At 30.8% G+C, this 13,487-nt stretch overlaps 2 protein-coding genes across 3 annotated transcripts in view; one reads left to right on the top strand and one right to left on the bottom strand.

The window, feature by feature from the left end:
• Positions 1 to 13,487, top strand: part of LOC120354382 (uncharacterized protein CG3556) — a 50,992-nt gene that overhangs the window by 16,505 nt on the left and 21,000 nt on the right. The window lies entirely within an intron of this gene.
• LOC111062298 lies at positions 1,987 to 11,000 on the bottom strand. 2 transcript variants are annotated; one of them, XM_022349992.2, is made up of 4 exons: positions 10,832 to 11,000; positions 9,528 to 9,602; positions 7,663 to 7,830; positions 1,987 to 2,816 (listed from the first exon to the last, which is right to left on the bottom strand). In XM_022349992.2, the coding sequence occupies exons 2-4, from the start codon at positions 9,576 to 9,578 to the stop codon at positions 2,637 to 2,639; spliced, it is 399 nt and encodes a 132-aa protein (XP_022205684.1). In that variant the 5' UTR covers positions 9,579 to 9,602; positions 10,832 to 11,000; the 3' UTR covers positions 1,987 to 2,636. The 2 variants fall into 2 exon arrangements, with proteins under 2 accessions (XP_022205684.1, XP_039298335.1); XM_039442401.1 differs by having other exon boundaries at positions 10,722 to 10,843.

Below are 13,487 nucleotides of genomic sequence, written 5' to 3'. Positions count from 1 at the left end.
TTACCTATCTCTCTATAACGTTGAAATATAAATTATCTATTTCTCTTTCATTTTTTGCATACAATCAATATAAATACAATATGGAGAGAAAATGGTAAATTATAAAGAAAATTCGAAAACTACTACTCTTTTTCTTGGATTTAACTTTCTTCCTGAAATATATTTTTAAGAATCAAAATTTCCAAGTTCTGAAGAGAACCTCTAAAATATAGAATGAAGAAACTAATAAATTCAATCTTCTTAAAAAATGAAATTACTTCTTGAGTTTTGAATGAAAATCTTCAAATCCACCCTCGTCTGAGTTGAATCTTTGAATCTCATCACTCCATGAACCTTGAGCTTCTTCAACCAGGAAAAAGCTTATCGAATTCAGCTCTCTGTTCACAGAATTATTGATTCAGAGGATTTGAAGGGTGTTTACTGAGTTTGCTAGATAATTCCAATTTCCCGGAATCCGAAAATAGGTCAGACCCAATTAGTTCGGATTACCGGGGCTCAGTGGTCCCTGCTTGTTTGTATAAGGTCGCATCCAATCCAGATTGATCTTTTGCATTTCAAGTCTGTTTACCGTGAAATGCGAAATTGAATAATATTATTGAAAGGAACTTATTTTTAGTACTTTAGTGCTCTCTTTTCTAGTATTTAGATTGATATCGCGAATACCATTCATGGGAAGGATAATTCCTGAACTTATCAAGTTTTAGTCAACCTTGGCTAACAATAATAATTTTGTATTCACGAAAGAGCTAAACCCATGTCAATTATTGTCCCATGAAGGTATAACTCACAATAGAGTTTGTCATTTTATTCTTGATTTGATTATGTCTAACTGTCAAATGAACAATAATGTTTAATTTACACATATTTTTTTCAATTTCATCACTGTATACACAGAATCAGTTCTATGTGGGAATTTTGAGTGCCTGTAATGTATTTGATGTGACGACACTAGAGAATAAAATAGATGTAATGCTGTTAACGTTAGTGACCAAATAAACAGACAATATAAATTTAGAAATAAATATGTGTAGAAGTAATCTACACGTACTGTAGGTTGAAACAAGAACTACCTACTGTAAAACGGTTTCAAGAATCTACGATGATAGAGGATTGTGATTGAAATACATCTTTTACTTCTATAATAAGTTACAAAACTGACATTTTCTACTATTCAAAACTCGGAAACTGCATTTGAAGTCGTAGCTGCACAAAGTTTAGTTTCACAAGTGCCTAGGGCTTTAGAAATGTAAAAAAATTCCCTCAAGACATCATATTATTAAACCGCACTTAGCTCTGTTTTACAGTCGCACGAAGTTTAAAACAAAAATCCTACTCTTTGGGAAATTGGTTGTGAAAAAGGCTTTCCACTTTCCAACTTGAGAAATTTCTCTCTTATAGGTTTGCATAGGGTTCGTGAGAAGACTTAAGTGTTTAGATTACATACGCTCATTCCCTCGATATTTTGAAGGGAAGCAATCCCACTCTGCCAAACTGAAATTACGCTTTCAAATTAGAGTCAATATTGCAAACTCGTGAGTTCCACTTAGCTTTCAAGTAGTAACTTTCCATACGAGGTAGTTGTGAAGCAGCCTGCAGGCTAACAACTTCACAAACATGTTTGAGCACACAGCGCTTAGTCAAAAGAACGAATTTGCCGTAAATTGAATCCGAGCTCAGCTTAAATCTATATAGAATTAAAAGTAGATCCAAGGTAAAATGAGAAACACGCTCCCTTTGTGAGGTTTCAAAGGGTTTAATGAAAAGTGCTTTGCTGTATGGATGACAGGAAAATTCGCAATTTTCTGTTGATAACACCGGAGGAGGGGGTAGAAATAATTGGAATCTTGGTTTGAAGTGAGATTGCCAGACATAATCAAAAGAGAAAATAGAGACTAACAAAGATGCGGAGAGAGTATAGAATATACATAGACAAGCAATTTTCACTCAATTTCCCTCAAGCGACTATGAAGAAACAGCAACGCAAAGTGATCGAAGTGAAGTTTAATTTAAGGTTGATAAAGAACATTTCAGTTGAGTAAAATAGGGAGAAAGCTCAATTTGCAGTCCTGGAAACAATTGATGAAACCTGTTAAATGAAAAAAATATCTTGAATACAAACTGATGTTGTGGAACTTTTCCGTGATTGATGAGAACACTGATTAATTGTACACTAATGTAAGCGGAATTAACAATAATTGTGTTCTTAAAATAAATATTTAGCAATAAGTGTGAGCAAAAAAATGATTTTACCTCGCAGGAGAAATCATAATCATTGTTTGATTTGGTGGAATCTTTTGATATTTTCCTTATCGCCTGAGTTAATTTTTATCCATTCATTCCTTTAATTAATCGCCTCATCATAGCTAAAATATTCATATTTGACTCAATATAGACCTTAAATGTGAAACTGAAAGCCTAATGCTAAAATAACACGAAAGTTTAAGATATTTTGGTTTGGGAATACTTTCCCTGCAACTAGATTTTCTATACTTATGGTCCCTACTGATTTCCATAACTTTATCATGCATTGTTCACGAAATACAAAAAATAAACACCGGTATTCAAAGAGAATACTTTATTCCGCTATCACAAGAAGGTGGATGTTTCTTGTCGTTGATTCCTACTTGGTAACTCACTCAGCCCTCGAAATATGTCACAATATAAAATGTGTCGAATCCATAAACGAAACAATTAAAAAGTGTTGCAAGTCCAGCTATCAAATGCCTGGCTGTTCCGTTTGAACCAAAGTACTCCACAAGTATGATTACTGATGTAACTAGATATAAAACTGCTCCCACTCCACTTATTATCATGAACTGTAACAAAAAAAAAATATTACATTCAATTGTTACCTATAATCTGTTCATCAAAAGAAGACAAGATTAACAACATAACATTTGCGCTCATATTAATAGATGAGACCATTACTTTTATACTCACACAAGCGCAAACTTTAAGTTTTTTTTAGGCCCAAGAGTAATATTAATTAATTTATTTATTTATTTGTGAATATAATCACAAATCATATAAATATGATTGTGGAAGAACAACAGGCTTGGCCCAAAACTATTTCATTCCCAAATTTTGATAATAGGTAGGATGTGAGATGGTTAATGAATAGATAAGAACTTGTAAAATTATTTTTTATCCATTGATTTCCAGACCACACACAGGATGATTTTAAAGTACGCCTACAGCTGAATATGAGTGTATTTTGCCAATCTAAGAGCAACCACCTTTCAAACTTATCAATCATGCGAAATTTAAATGGTCAAATAATCAGTTTTATATTAACTCCTTATAAAAAAGAACTATTTTTGTTATTTCCACATCCGTTTCTGAGTCTATACAATACATTGTAAACTAATTTTTATAGTCGAATTGATCTATATTTTATCTATTTATGTTATATTATATAAAAGCGAAATAACACTGATTTATTCACTCACTGATTCATAATCAACAGAACTAAAAATCTACTGGACCAAATATGTTCAAATTTGGTAGGTTTGTTCAGTTGGCCTTTTAGAGACGCACTAAATATGGATTTGAAAAACTTTTCAAATATTCCTCCAAAATCTGCGTTTTTCATCCTCAGATTCTATGAGAAGTGATAAGTGATTGACAGAAAAGTTTGAAATTTGGTACAGTGGTACAACTGAGGTGTACAAATGTTGTTTTGAGAGCGCTTGGAAAATGGGGATCGCCAAAGATGATAATAGTTTTTTTTTGCGTTTTCCAATGTTTTGAGAGAAAAATGGACAGAAAACGTTTAGAGGTTCAGCTAGAATCTAGAGAGGTTGTTTGGAGAGGTCTTCAATAGAAAGTCTGAAAGTCCAAATTCGATACAAAAGTATTGTTAGGATAATGACGGTACTAAAATTTAGAGGGTTCTTTTTCTACACTTTTCCATTATATTCTTCTAGATTTTTCAAGTAGATTGGAACTTGAAAGGGCGAATATAAATGTATTGTGAGTTCTGTACATTATTATCTGTTTCGAAGAACTAAACTTAAATACAGTACAATTATTCTCAGATCTTAAAAACTTCTCCACTTGGGAGATGATATTCATTTTCCAAATAGACAGACATTTTTTCAACCCCAAGCTATTTAGTTCATATCAACTTTTTCGAGGACTAATGGATAGGATAAGTTCATATTCGTAGCCTGTAGAAACGTACAGAGGCTCAACCAGGATCTAAATATTTTTTGTGGAGAGAGCTTCAATACGCCAAAAGTCGGCGTTCTTCAGGGTGTTTCTGCGTTATCTCATTGAACAGGTGATTGAATCGAGCCTGAAGATCTATATTTGACGGAAGGAAGCTAGCTCGAATGAAGAATGCAGGCGAATGAAGTGAGTCTGCTATTCTCAATTCCAGATGATTCAGCCAATGACAACTACGTTATTTTACTTTGATAGGCCAGTCATCTACCAACCATGTGTGTTCATTACTATTATTATACAGAGTGGGTGAAAAGTCAGAGAACGGCTTGATATCTCATACACAAAGGTTATTTGACGGTGGGTGTGATTGGAGATCCTACTCAAATTGAAAATACGACTTGACAATGACTTCAAAAATCTGGTCCGCCATCTTGGATCCGTCATATTGAATGCAATAGGAAGGTGGTCATGCGATACATGATTTTGATACGAAATTTCAAGAAAAGAAGAATGGCGAAAACCGCATATCAATATATCAAACCTTTCAGAAGATATTCACATTATTAATCAATAACAATCATGTATTTCATTTCTGATATGCATGATATTGATTAATAATGTGAATATCTTCTGAACGGTTTGAAATATCGATGTGCTGTTTTCACCATTCATTTTTTCTTGAAATTTCGTATCGAAATCATGATCGCATGACAGCCTTCCCTTTAAAAAAATGAAGTTGCATTCAATATGGCGGACCAGATTTTTGAAGTCGTAGTAAAGTAGTATTTTCAATTTGAGTAAATCCATCCCCAACCACACCCACCATCAAATTACCTTTGTGTATGAGATATTAAGCCGTTCTCGGGCTTTTCACCAATCCTGTATATTGCTGCTCTGAAGGCTCTAGGTAATTCAATTTTAGTTTAGCATAGTAGGTTGAATATGGTGTAACAACTAAAACCAGTATCTTGTCATTTTTAAAAATCGCTGATTGTGATAGCTAACATAGCTTCAAGTAATTTCATTCAATCTACCACAATACATTCTACACTACCACAGAAAAAGTCACTAATGATAGGATACATTATGTATAGTTACATTATACATTACTATTTATTTTACATTATACTAGGTGTTCTGAAAAAGGTGCCCATAAGTCGGGACGCGATTCCTCTCATCAAAAGAAGAAAAAAGTACTTATTAACATAGGTCCGAAAATGCTTGGTTACCAAGTTATACAGAGTGGAAGATTTCGTCTGAATTTCAGTTCCCCTGCCGAAACAAAGCCTTCGTTCTGAAATTCAGACGAAATCTTTCACTCTGTATAACTTGTTAACCAAGCATTTTCGGACTTATGTTAATTGGAACTTTTTTTTTCTTTTGATGAGAGGAATCACGCCCTGACTTATGGGCACCTTTTTTCAGAGCACCTTGTATATTACCATTATACATTATAAAAGTTGAATGGCTTTATTACTAGTTCCTTACAAAAAAAAACTAAACATAATACAGTACAAAAATGTCTCTACCCCAGAATCAGTTATCAAAGCTGGACAATTATAGTAATTGAAAACATTGAATACAATGATTATTCCTATTAATCATTTTCAGTTTCTCAATGCTTATTGTAATGAAGAAATTGAATTTTGGCTGTTCTTAACGGATTTAAATCAACTTTTTCATCCTTCAGGGAAGGAAAGAATCATTTTAAACTATGTCTCCTTTTGCTCCTTAATGTTTCTTTGATAGTCTTGATGTTTATTCAAGCAAGCATGAATTTGAAAAGGTCAATCCATTTCACATGTTCATCCCTCTAAATTAACCTCCGCAGCAGAGTGTTTGTTCATGTAGGTGTTTGTCATGTGGAAATGAGATTCATTTTTTTGAAACTGCTTTCCAAAATAAATCCAGGTGATATTTGAAATGGCACAGGTTACATTGATTCTATTTTCAGATTAAATTGCTAAATAATGTTTGGGCTAGACAATTGGTAATGGTCTGTCTTTCAAAAATAATGGGCAGACATGTTTTCCATTTCGAGCACTCGCCATTTCTATTATTAAATTTGAGACTTTGACAATCCCAAATTATTTATTCAATGATGGTTCCCAAATAGGTGGACAAGTTGATTGACAAATACATGGAACATCTGTTGCCAATGTCATCCTCTTGTCTACTGACATCGAAAGGTCAAATGTCGTGATTGCATTATCTTGTACTCTCCATGAGCTCTGACGTCATGAAGTTGTCCTCTTGGAAATAACTGAATTGGCATTATTACTGTAACACGTGCATCAGCAACAGAGATGTATCATTACACAATCATGTAAGATGATTTTCTCATGGAAATATGGCAATACTAGATTTGGGCACCAAAAAAATCCTGAGCTTCAGTGATAACAACGACTGGATTGTTTTTTTGTGGTTGGGAATGATAAATTCATCATCCTCTAGATTGATAATAATGAGATTGATTGGTGATAAATCTTTCAGTGAAGAGAGAAATGCCTCTGTTTTTTAGAAGGTTTGGAGTGCTAGGTACTCAAGGCCTATGGAATCATAGAGGTGAATAACTTATGAGCCAAAAACTGTAACAGACTATTTTCCCAAAGTCACTTGTGGATTCAAGTTGAGTTTATGAATTTATTTTATTTTACTTATTTTGGAATTTATTCACGAAGTCATGAACTAAACATCATGAACATGAATATCAGAAAATAAATATTATAACTTGATAGGATAGGATTTACTTAACTTTTTCAACTTGTACTCTTTTGTTCTTGTACATGTACATAATATTATATAATTACTTTAATTGAACTCACTACTGGCGCTCAAGTGTTACTTTTGCCAGTAGAGCCAACATTTTATTATTATTATTAATAGTTCCCTAATTTTTATGTATGTATTTTAGTTAAGTGCAGTAGCATATATTTATTTTTTGTAAAGCTTTTTTGTATTTTGTTTTTGGCAAATAAATTCATTAATTCATATTGTATTGTTAATATCATTCCAAAATAATGCTGGTACTTACCGTACCGTGAATTTATCCATTTCCACATAGTATTTCAAAAGTTACCTATTATTGTAGAGAGAGCCATCTTTTTATAACGAATATTCATCGACAAATTACGCATACATTTCCCAATTTAAGGTGATTGGAAGGGAATATTTTTGTTTTAATCCGGTTTTTCAACCATAAGAAGGCTTAGTTTATGTTGATTTTGAGTGAAAATGGACTAAATTTCAGAAAGTTGAATCTTAACCCTATTCCGGACTTTTGAGTGAAAATGTACTAAGTTTCAGAAAGTGAAATCATAACCCTATTTCGGACTTTTTAAATATGTTATCTAAATTTGGGACAGAAATAGTACACGGAGTATCCTTAGTTTCTCTCTGCCGGTCATTGCTTTCTAGTAAAAATTATAATACATGAAAAATAATAGCTTAATGTGTGTGATTATAAAGGATATGAATGAAATCACTTAAACTTACCATAGTTCTTGACCATTGCCCAGCTTCTTGTAATACTACTGTTACTATAATGACTGTATTGAGCAGTATGAATCCAAAAATTGTAAAATCTACTACTTGAGTTAATAGTACTGACGTAGTTGGATGGCTCCTAGCTAGGAAAATTCCAGCACATATCAATGAGATTATCTGAAAACAAGATAAATTTTCACTCATTTTCAATCATCACCATTTTCAAATGAAGACTATCGCGTACTCATTAAATATTTCACTTATGACATCAAAGTTATGGGGTGAAATTGATGTTAAGATTGAGTAGGAATCAATCCTACAATGACAAAAATTACAAAAATTTCCTTACAACAATGACAAAAATTACAAATAAACCTTATAAATGATATTTACAACAACGCTGTTCAATTGATTTTGCGAATAATTTCCATTCAAGACATGTTAACTATGCTGTAATGCATCACTTCATTATCCATTGAGTGAAAATCTTCAAAATCCATGATATGCTTAGGCCTACTTGTCTAATTTCTGTACAACCATCATTAATTAATTTGATTAGTACTATTTCCAGAAGATTTAAAACTGTCCAATCTGCATATTTATTGGATGTCCATAAGACACAAATATGCAAATGTATAATAAGGTCTGTGTTGTATGGTTCTCAGTCAAGTAATTCTATTCTCAGACTCAAGGAACCATTAGTAAATATGTGAACATACACAATATTCAACTATTAGCTCACTCAGTTTTTCAAATTATTTATGATGCCTTACCACAATAATTACTGACGAAGAACTATATTTTCCATTGTAACTTGATGTCGGAATATTATATTTTGGAAATTTTATAAAACTATATAATTATAATGTTTAAAAAATATACTAGCTGACCACAAAACAGTACCGTACCTAGATCATAATTCTTTTGGTAACCATTTGCGCTTTGTCTATGATTTAAAACAAATAAATAATATTTTACTGTCAAGAAACAAACAGTCATAAGTAGCATCAAATACATATCACAGTGGTCATAAAAGCATACAATAAAACAGAAAACATACAGTAAATTGATAAATGAATAGGATGTAATATGTTTTAAAGGTCAACTGATAAAAAATCCAGTTGAACAATAATATGGCCTAGAAATCATCCAGTCATGTATTTCTTTATTAAACTTAGTTGCATTTCCGTGATTTTTCATCACCGCTGGAAGTTTATTATGAGGTCTTAGCCCTAGTGTGAGATATAGTTCATTGACGTAGATAGCGGATATCCAGATTTTCTCTACTTCTAGTGTTGTGTGTGTAGATACTACTTCGTAGTATCTACTTCATATCTACACATACATATCTACTCTATTCGTACATAGAGAGGACTCCTTTGAAGATGTATAGATAATTAATGGTCGGTAGGCCTATCTTCATATCATATATATAATTTAAGGGCCGGCAGGGATCAAGATAACCTGAATCGGATATTACTCTGATTTCTTTTTTCTGTAATAATATAATTTTTAATGAGTTTTATGTAGGCCTATTAAAATTTTTACGTACCTATGTTAAATGAAATTTTGTTGTTAGAATCTATTCAATACATATGAGTATTCATAAGAGATTAGAGTGGGATTCAATTGAACATAATATTTAAATATGAATTGACTCATTCAACTAGGTCTGTGTAAATATTTTTATCTTATTCCCCACTCAATTGTCCACCTCGGCCATAGAAACTCTAGCAGCCCAATATAATTTCGATTTACATTTTTCATTAATTGGGTCCGTGTTCTAATCTAAATATTATGTTCAGTTCAAACTAGGTATGAAACATATTTATTCTGCACAATTTGATGCTAGGAGCATAAGATCGTTTACTTACCAGCTCTCCTACTTTGAACTGGAACAATGGAGATTTCAAGTAGTCTGTCATTTTAGATCAAGTTGAGTTCTGAGACTGAAAAACAAATAATGAATTAGGGATTGGTGCATAACCTCGAATTTTGTTTTACAGGAGCAAGATCAATCTATAATACGTTTAAATATGTCTATTATATTTCAAAAAATGCAATTACCTAACATGAATTATCAATACATTAGAAGCTTCACAGTTGTTGATAATCCAATATTAAGCACAAATATGTGATAGGTAATCTTATATTATATCTTCAATATGACTGAAAGTTCTCTTCCATACATTTTATAGCAATATATTGATTCAGAGAAAAATGACCAACGATTATATACTTGAATAAATTCTTCAACTTAAACTCATAGAAATATATTTTTTAAATAAAATTGCTCACCATCACTCAAAATGAGCTCATGAGTTGATCTGATTCCAGACCTCTCTTAGTATTATACCTTAATTTATAATACTTATATAGATTAAGTAATATGTGATTCGTTTTGGTTATAATACTGAACTGTTCATTTTTGTATAATCAACATATTATATTGATAGGGATAGTGTAGCTGATGTAAAAGCTGGGTTTACTAACTTTTATTATTCATATTTTAAGCAAAACATCTCATACTAGAAGATTCATTGATTTATTTTAATACTTTTATAGATAAACTTTGTGATAAATTGGGCTATGAGAATATTTATCCCTTTCTGAGTAGCTGTGAAGGTGTATTGTGGTATCTTACTGAATGAATCATATACTTGATATATTATAGTCGTTTCATTCATTATGAGATTATATTTATTTTGGATTCATTCAAGGTTAAAGATTCTCAAATAATACCTCAATAATTTATTTGACATTGGCAAACAAAATTTCAATCTTCACTAATGACCAAATACACATAGATTACAATGCAAAAATATATTAATAATGTGTGTCTTAATGAGGGAATTGGTCAAGTGATGATTGAATATAATCAATGCGAATAATTCAATGTATGACACTGAGGATATTTCATATGGGATTTAACGTGATTAATTTATTGATATTTTTACCACTATAACGTTATTTCTAGGCTACATCTTATACCTTGACTCAATATTATACTCAATAGAATAAAAATTTATTTTAGTCCTCAATCACCTATACGAATTAATACAACTTACGGTAAAGACTTTACTCAGATTTAATAAATTATTTGATAGTTAACTATTGTACAATTAAACGTAAAGCAGAATTCGAGAAGCAATATTTTTTAAATGAGCACTGAACTTACTTTATTTCACTAATAGTTGACAGATATATCAAGACTAAATAACTGTAGAACATTCAACTTGTGTGGAGTCATTACATGGGAGTGGTTAGGCAAGCTTGTAAAATACGGAAACTCACTTGATAAAAAGCACTTATATGGATCCTTATCTGTATTTGAGGTGAATTATTTGAGAGTAATAATTTCATTCACTTTGTCAACGCGAACTCTTATAGAACTATCATTTTGTGATAAGGTCATCACATTGAGAACTACAGCTATCAGGATGAATTGAATCACATTATTTAGATAAATAAGTTTTTAATGTATAAAAATACTTTTTTCAAATGTATTATTATACTCTAACGCTACATAATGTAATAATTCTGAACGACAGCAAGACTACTCAAATAAACTTCACAGAAATATAATTGTAGTTCTCATCACATTTAAAACTACAACTATCAGGATAGATTGAAACACATTATTAAATACGTTATACATATAGATATCTATACGTTATATATATAATTATTATATATATATATATATATATATATATATATATATATTATACATATAGATACGTTATCTATACACATATAGATAAATACGTTTATCTTAAACCGGCCTATCAAGAATTTCAGGTCCTTGATGTGCGACAGCTATACATAAAATCACTTTTAATTTTCATCTGAAGTAATAAAAATGCTATATTTAATCCTCTTATCCATCCCTATCAAACACGTAATATGAATATATTTGGAATTATATAACCCAGATTAGTGAGCAATTGCAATAGATTTAATAGTCATTACATATGCCACATTCTTTATAGAAATATACCCGCCTACATAAAGCAAATAGAACCCCTTAGCCTTAACATATACAAACGATTTTTAAATATGTGGTTATTTGAAACCGGCAGGGATGTCGCTGATCAGCTCATCTACTCCTCTTACCGATTTTGATACTATGTATATATCTTTCTTGTATTCATCATCATATATATCATCAATATATTGCTCATAATTTATAATTGTTCAAGTTCTAAATTTTATCTTGTGTGCCATGTTAAACTTTTATTTTTCAAGTTATATTGTAAATATTTATAATTTTATTTTTAGTAACAAGTTGTTTTACATTAGAACTCTTTCCCCACACACAGACTTGTCTATGTGGGGAAAATTCACAAGTATTTATATTATTTATACATGTGTACTGTATTTGTAATGATTTCTGTGAATAAACTCAATTTGAATTTGAATTTGAATTTGTTTTTAATGTATTAAAATAATTTTTTCAAATGTATTATTATACTTTAGCGCAACATAATGTAAACATTCTGAATGACAGCAAGACTTCTCAAATAAACTTCACAAAAATATAATTGTAGTTTTCATCACATTGAAAACTACAGCTATCAGGATGGATTGAAACATATTATTTATATAAATACGTTTTAATGTATTAAAATACTTTTTTCAAATGTATTATTATTCTTTAGCGCAACATTATGTAATCATTCTGAACGACAGCAAGACCTCTCAAATAAACTACACATTATTAATACATTATACAAAACTGTACTGTGAATTAAATTTCCTTCTGCACTGCCAACAAAAAAGAACCTTGAGTATTGGCAGTGGGTCGCAGGATACCAATATAATAGAGATTTTGCTTACATTAATTTCCATATAAACGAAGCATTATAGCCTATTCAAACATGGACATAATCGAATATCATATAAGAATTAAGAGAAAAACGCGATAATGATAGAATATGTATGAGTGAATAACAAAACATAAAAAAATGATAAGCTGTTGAATAAAGAGAATAATAGATGTAAATAATATGTAGTGTATATTAGTTTCTTCAGTTTCCACTGAAGATAATTCCAAGTATGGCGTTGAAACGTTGAAACTCCAGTCTGGTTTTAAATAAACTTATTTTTTGGGTTTAACAATGTTTGTGTATTAACTTTTGGACTTATTTTTTTAGATTTAACAATATTTGTGTACCGGTATTCATTTTTCACCTGATCGAAGTTTCACAACATTTCTGAAGACAGTTTAAATTATAATATAAAGTATAAAAGGAATTTTTTAAATGGAATCAACTTATTTGAAGAGCCAACTTGATACTTAAAAAAAAATTTAATGCTTAAAAATAATAAAGAAAAATATGATATTCCCACCACTTCTGGAACATAGTAAGGGGGACATAGTAAAAACATTATATACTCTACAATGAAGCACAACAAAACCACACTTCTTCATTCAGACACAAAGGTGCTACACTATATCCACTACGGTAGCATAATAATTAATCCTAATCAAATAATTAAAAAAAAATTAATAAAACAATATTGAAGCTTGAAGTACCCTTTATTATTTAAAATATTACGACTAGTTTCGACCATAACTTGGGTCATTTTCAAGTTGAAATGTTGATTTTTTTTTTAATTATTCAATTTGTGATTCAAAGTTTTCGTAACTATAAAAGTCCAACAAACAGGGCGTCCTCCAATCATACTAGGCTAAGTCAATTTGATTTAAAAAAGAGATTATTATTAATCCATTCCTCCATCCTTTGCTGTAATCGACTAGTTACATTTTTTGTTATAAAGTCTGATGGAATTCTATTAATTAAATTGTTACAAAAATATAGAAATTGATG

Source organism: Nilaparvata lugens, chromosome X (genome assembly GCF_014356525.2).
Source record: "Nilaparvata lugens isolate BPH chromosome X, ASM1435652v1, whole genome shotgun sequence".
Lineage (NCBI taxonomy): Eukaryota > Metazoa > Arthropoda > Insecta > Hemiptera > Delphacidae > Nilaparvata > Nilaparvata lugens.
Note: the sequence above shows the minus strand (reverse complement) of the source record. Positions and strands in the feature narration are given on the sequence as shown.

Excerpts from the sequence above, each read along its gene's own strand:
- LOC111062298 (XM_022349992.2), bottom strand. The coding sequence starts at position 9,578 with ATGACAGACTACTTGAAATCTCCATTGTTCCAGTTCAAAGTAGGAGAG. Across the intron at positions 7,831-9,527 it reads AGTTCAAAGTAGGAGAGCTG|ATAATCTCATTGATATGTGC; the intron begins GTAAGTAAACGA and ends TCTTGTTTTCAG. Across the intron at positions 2,817-7,662 it reads GGCAATGGTCAAGAACTATG|TTCATGATAATAAGTGGAGT; the intron begins GTAAGTTTAAGT and ends TTTTTGTTACAG.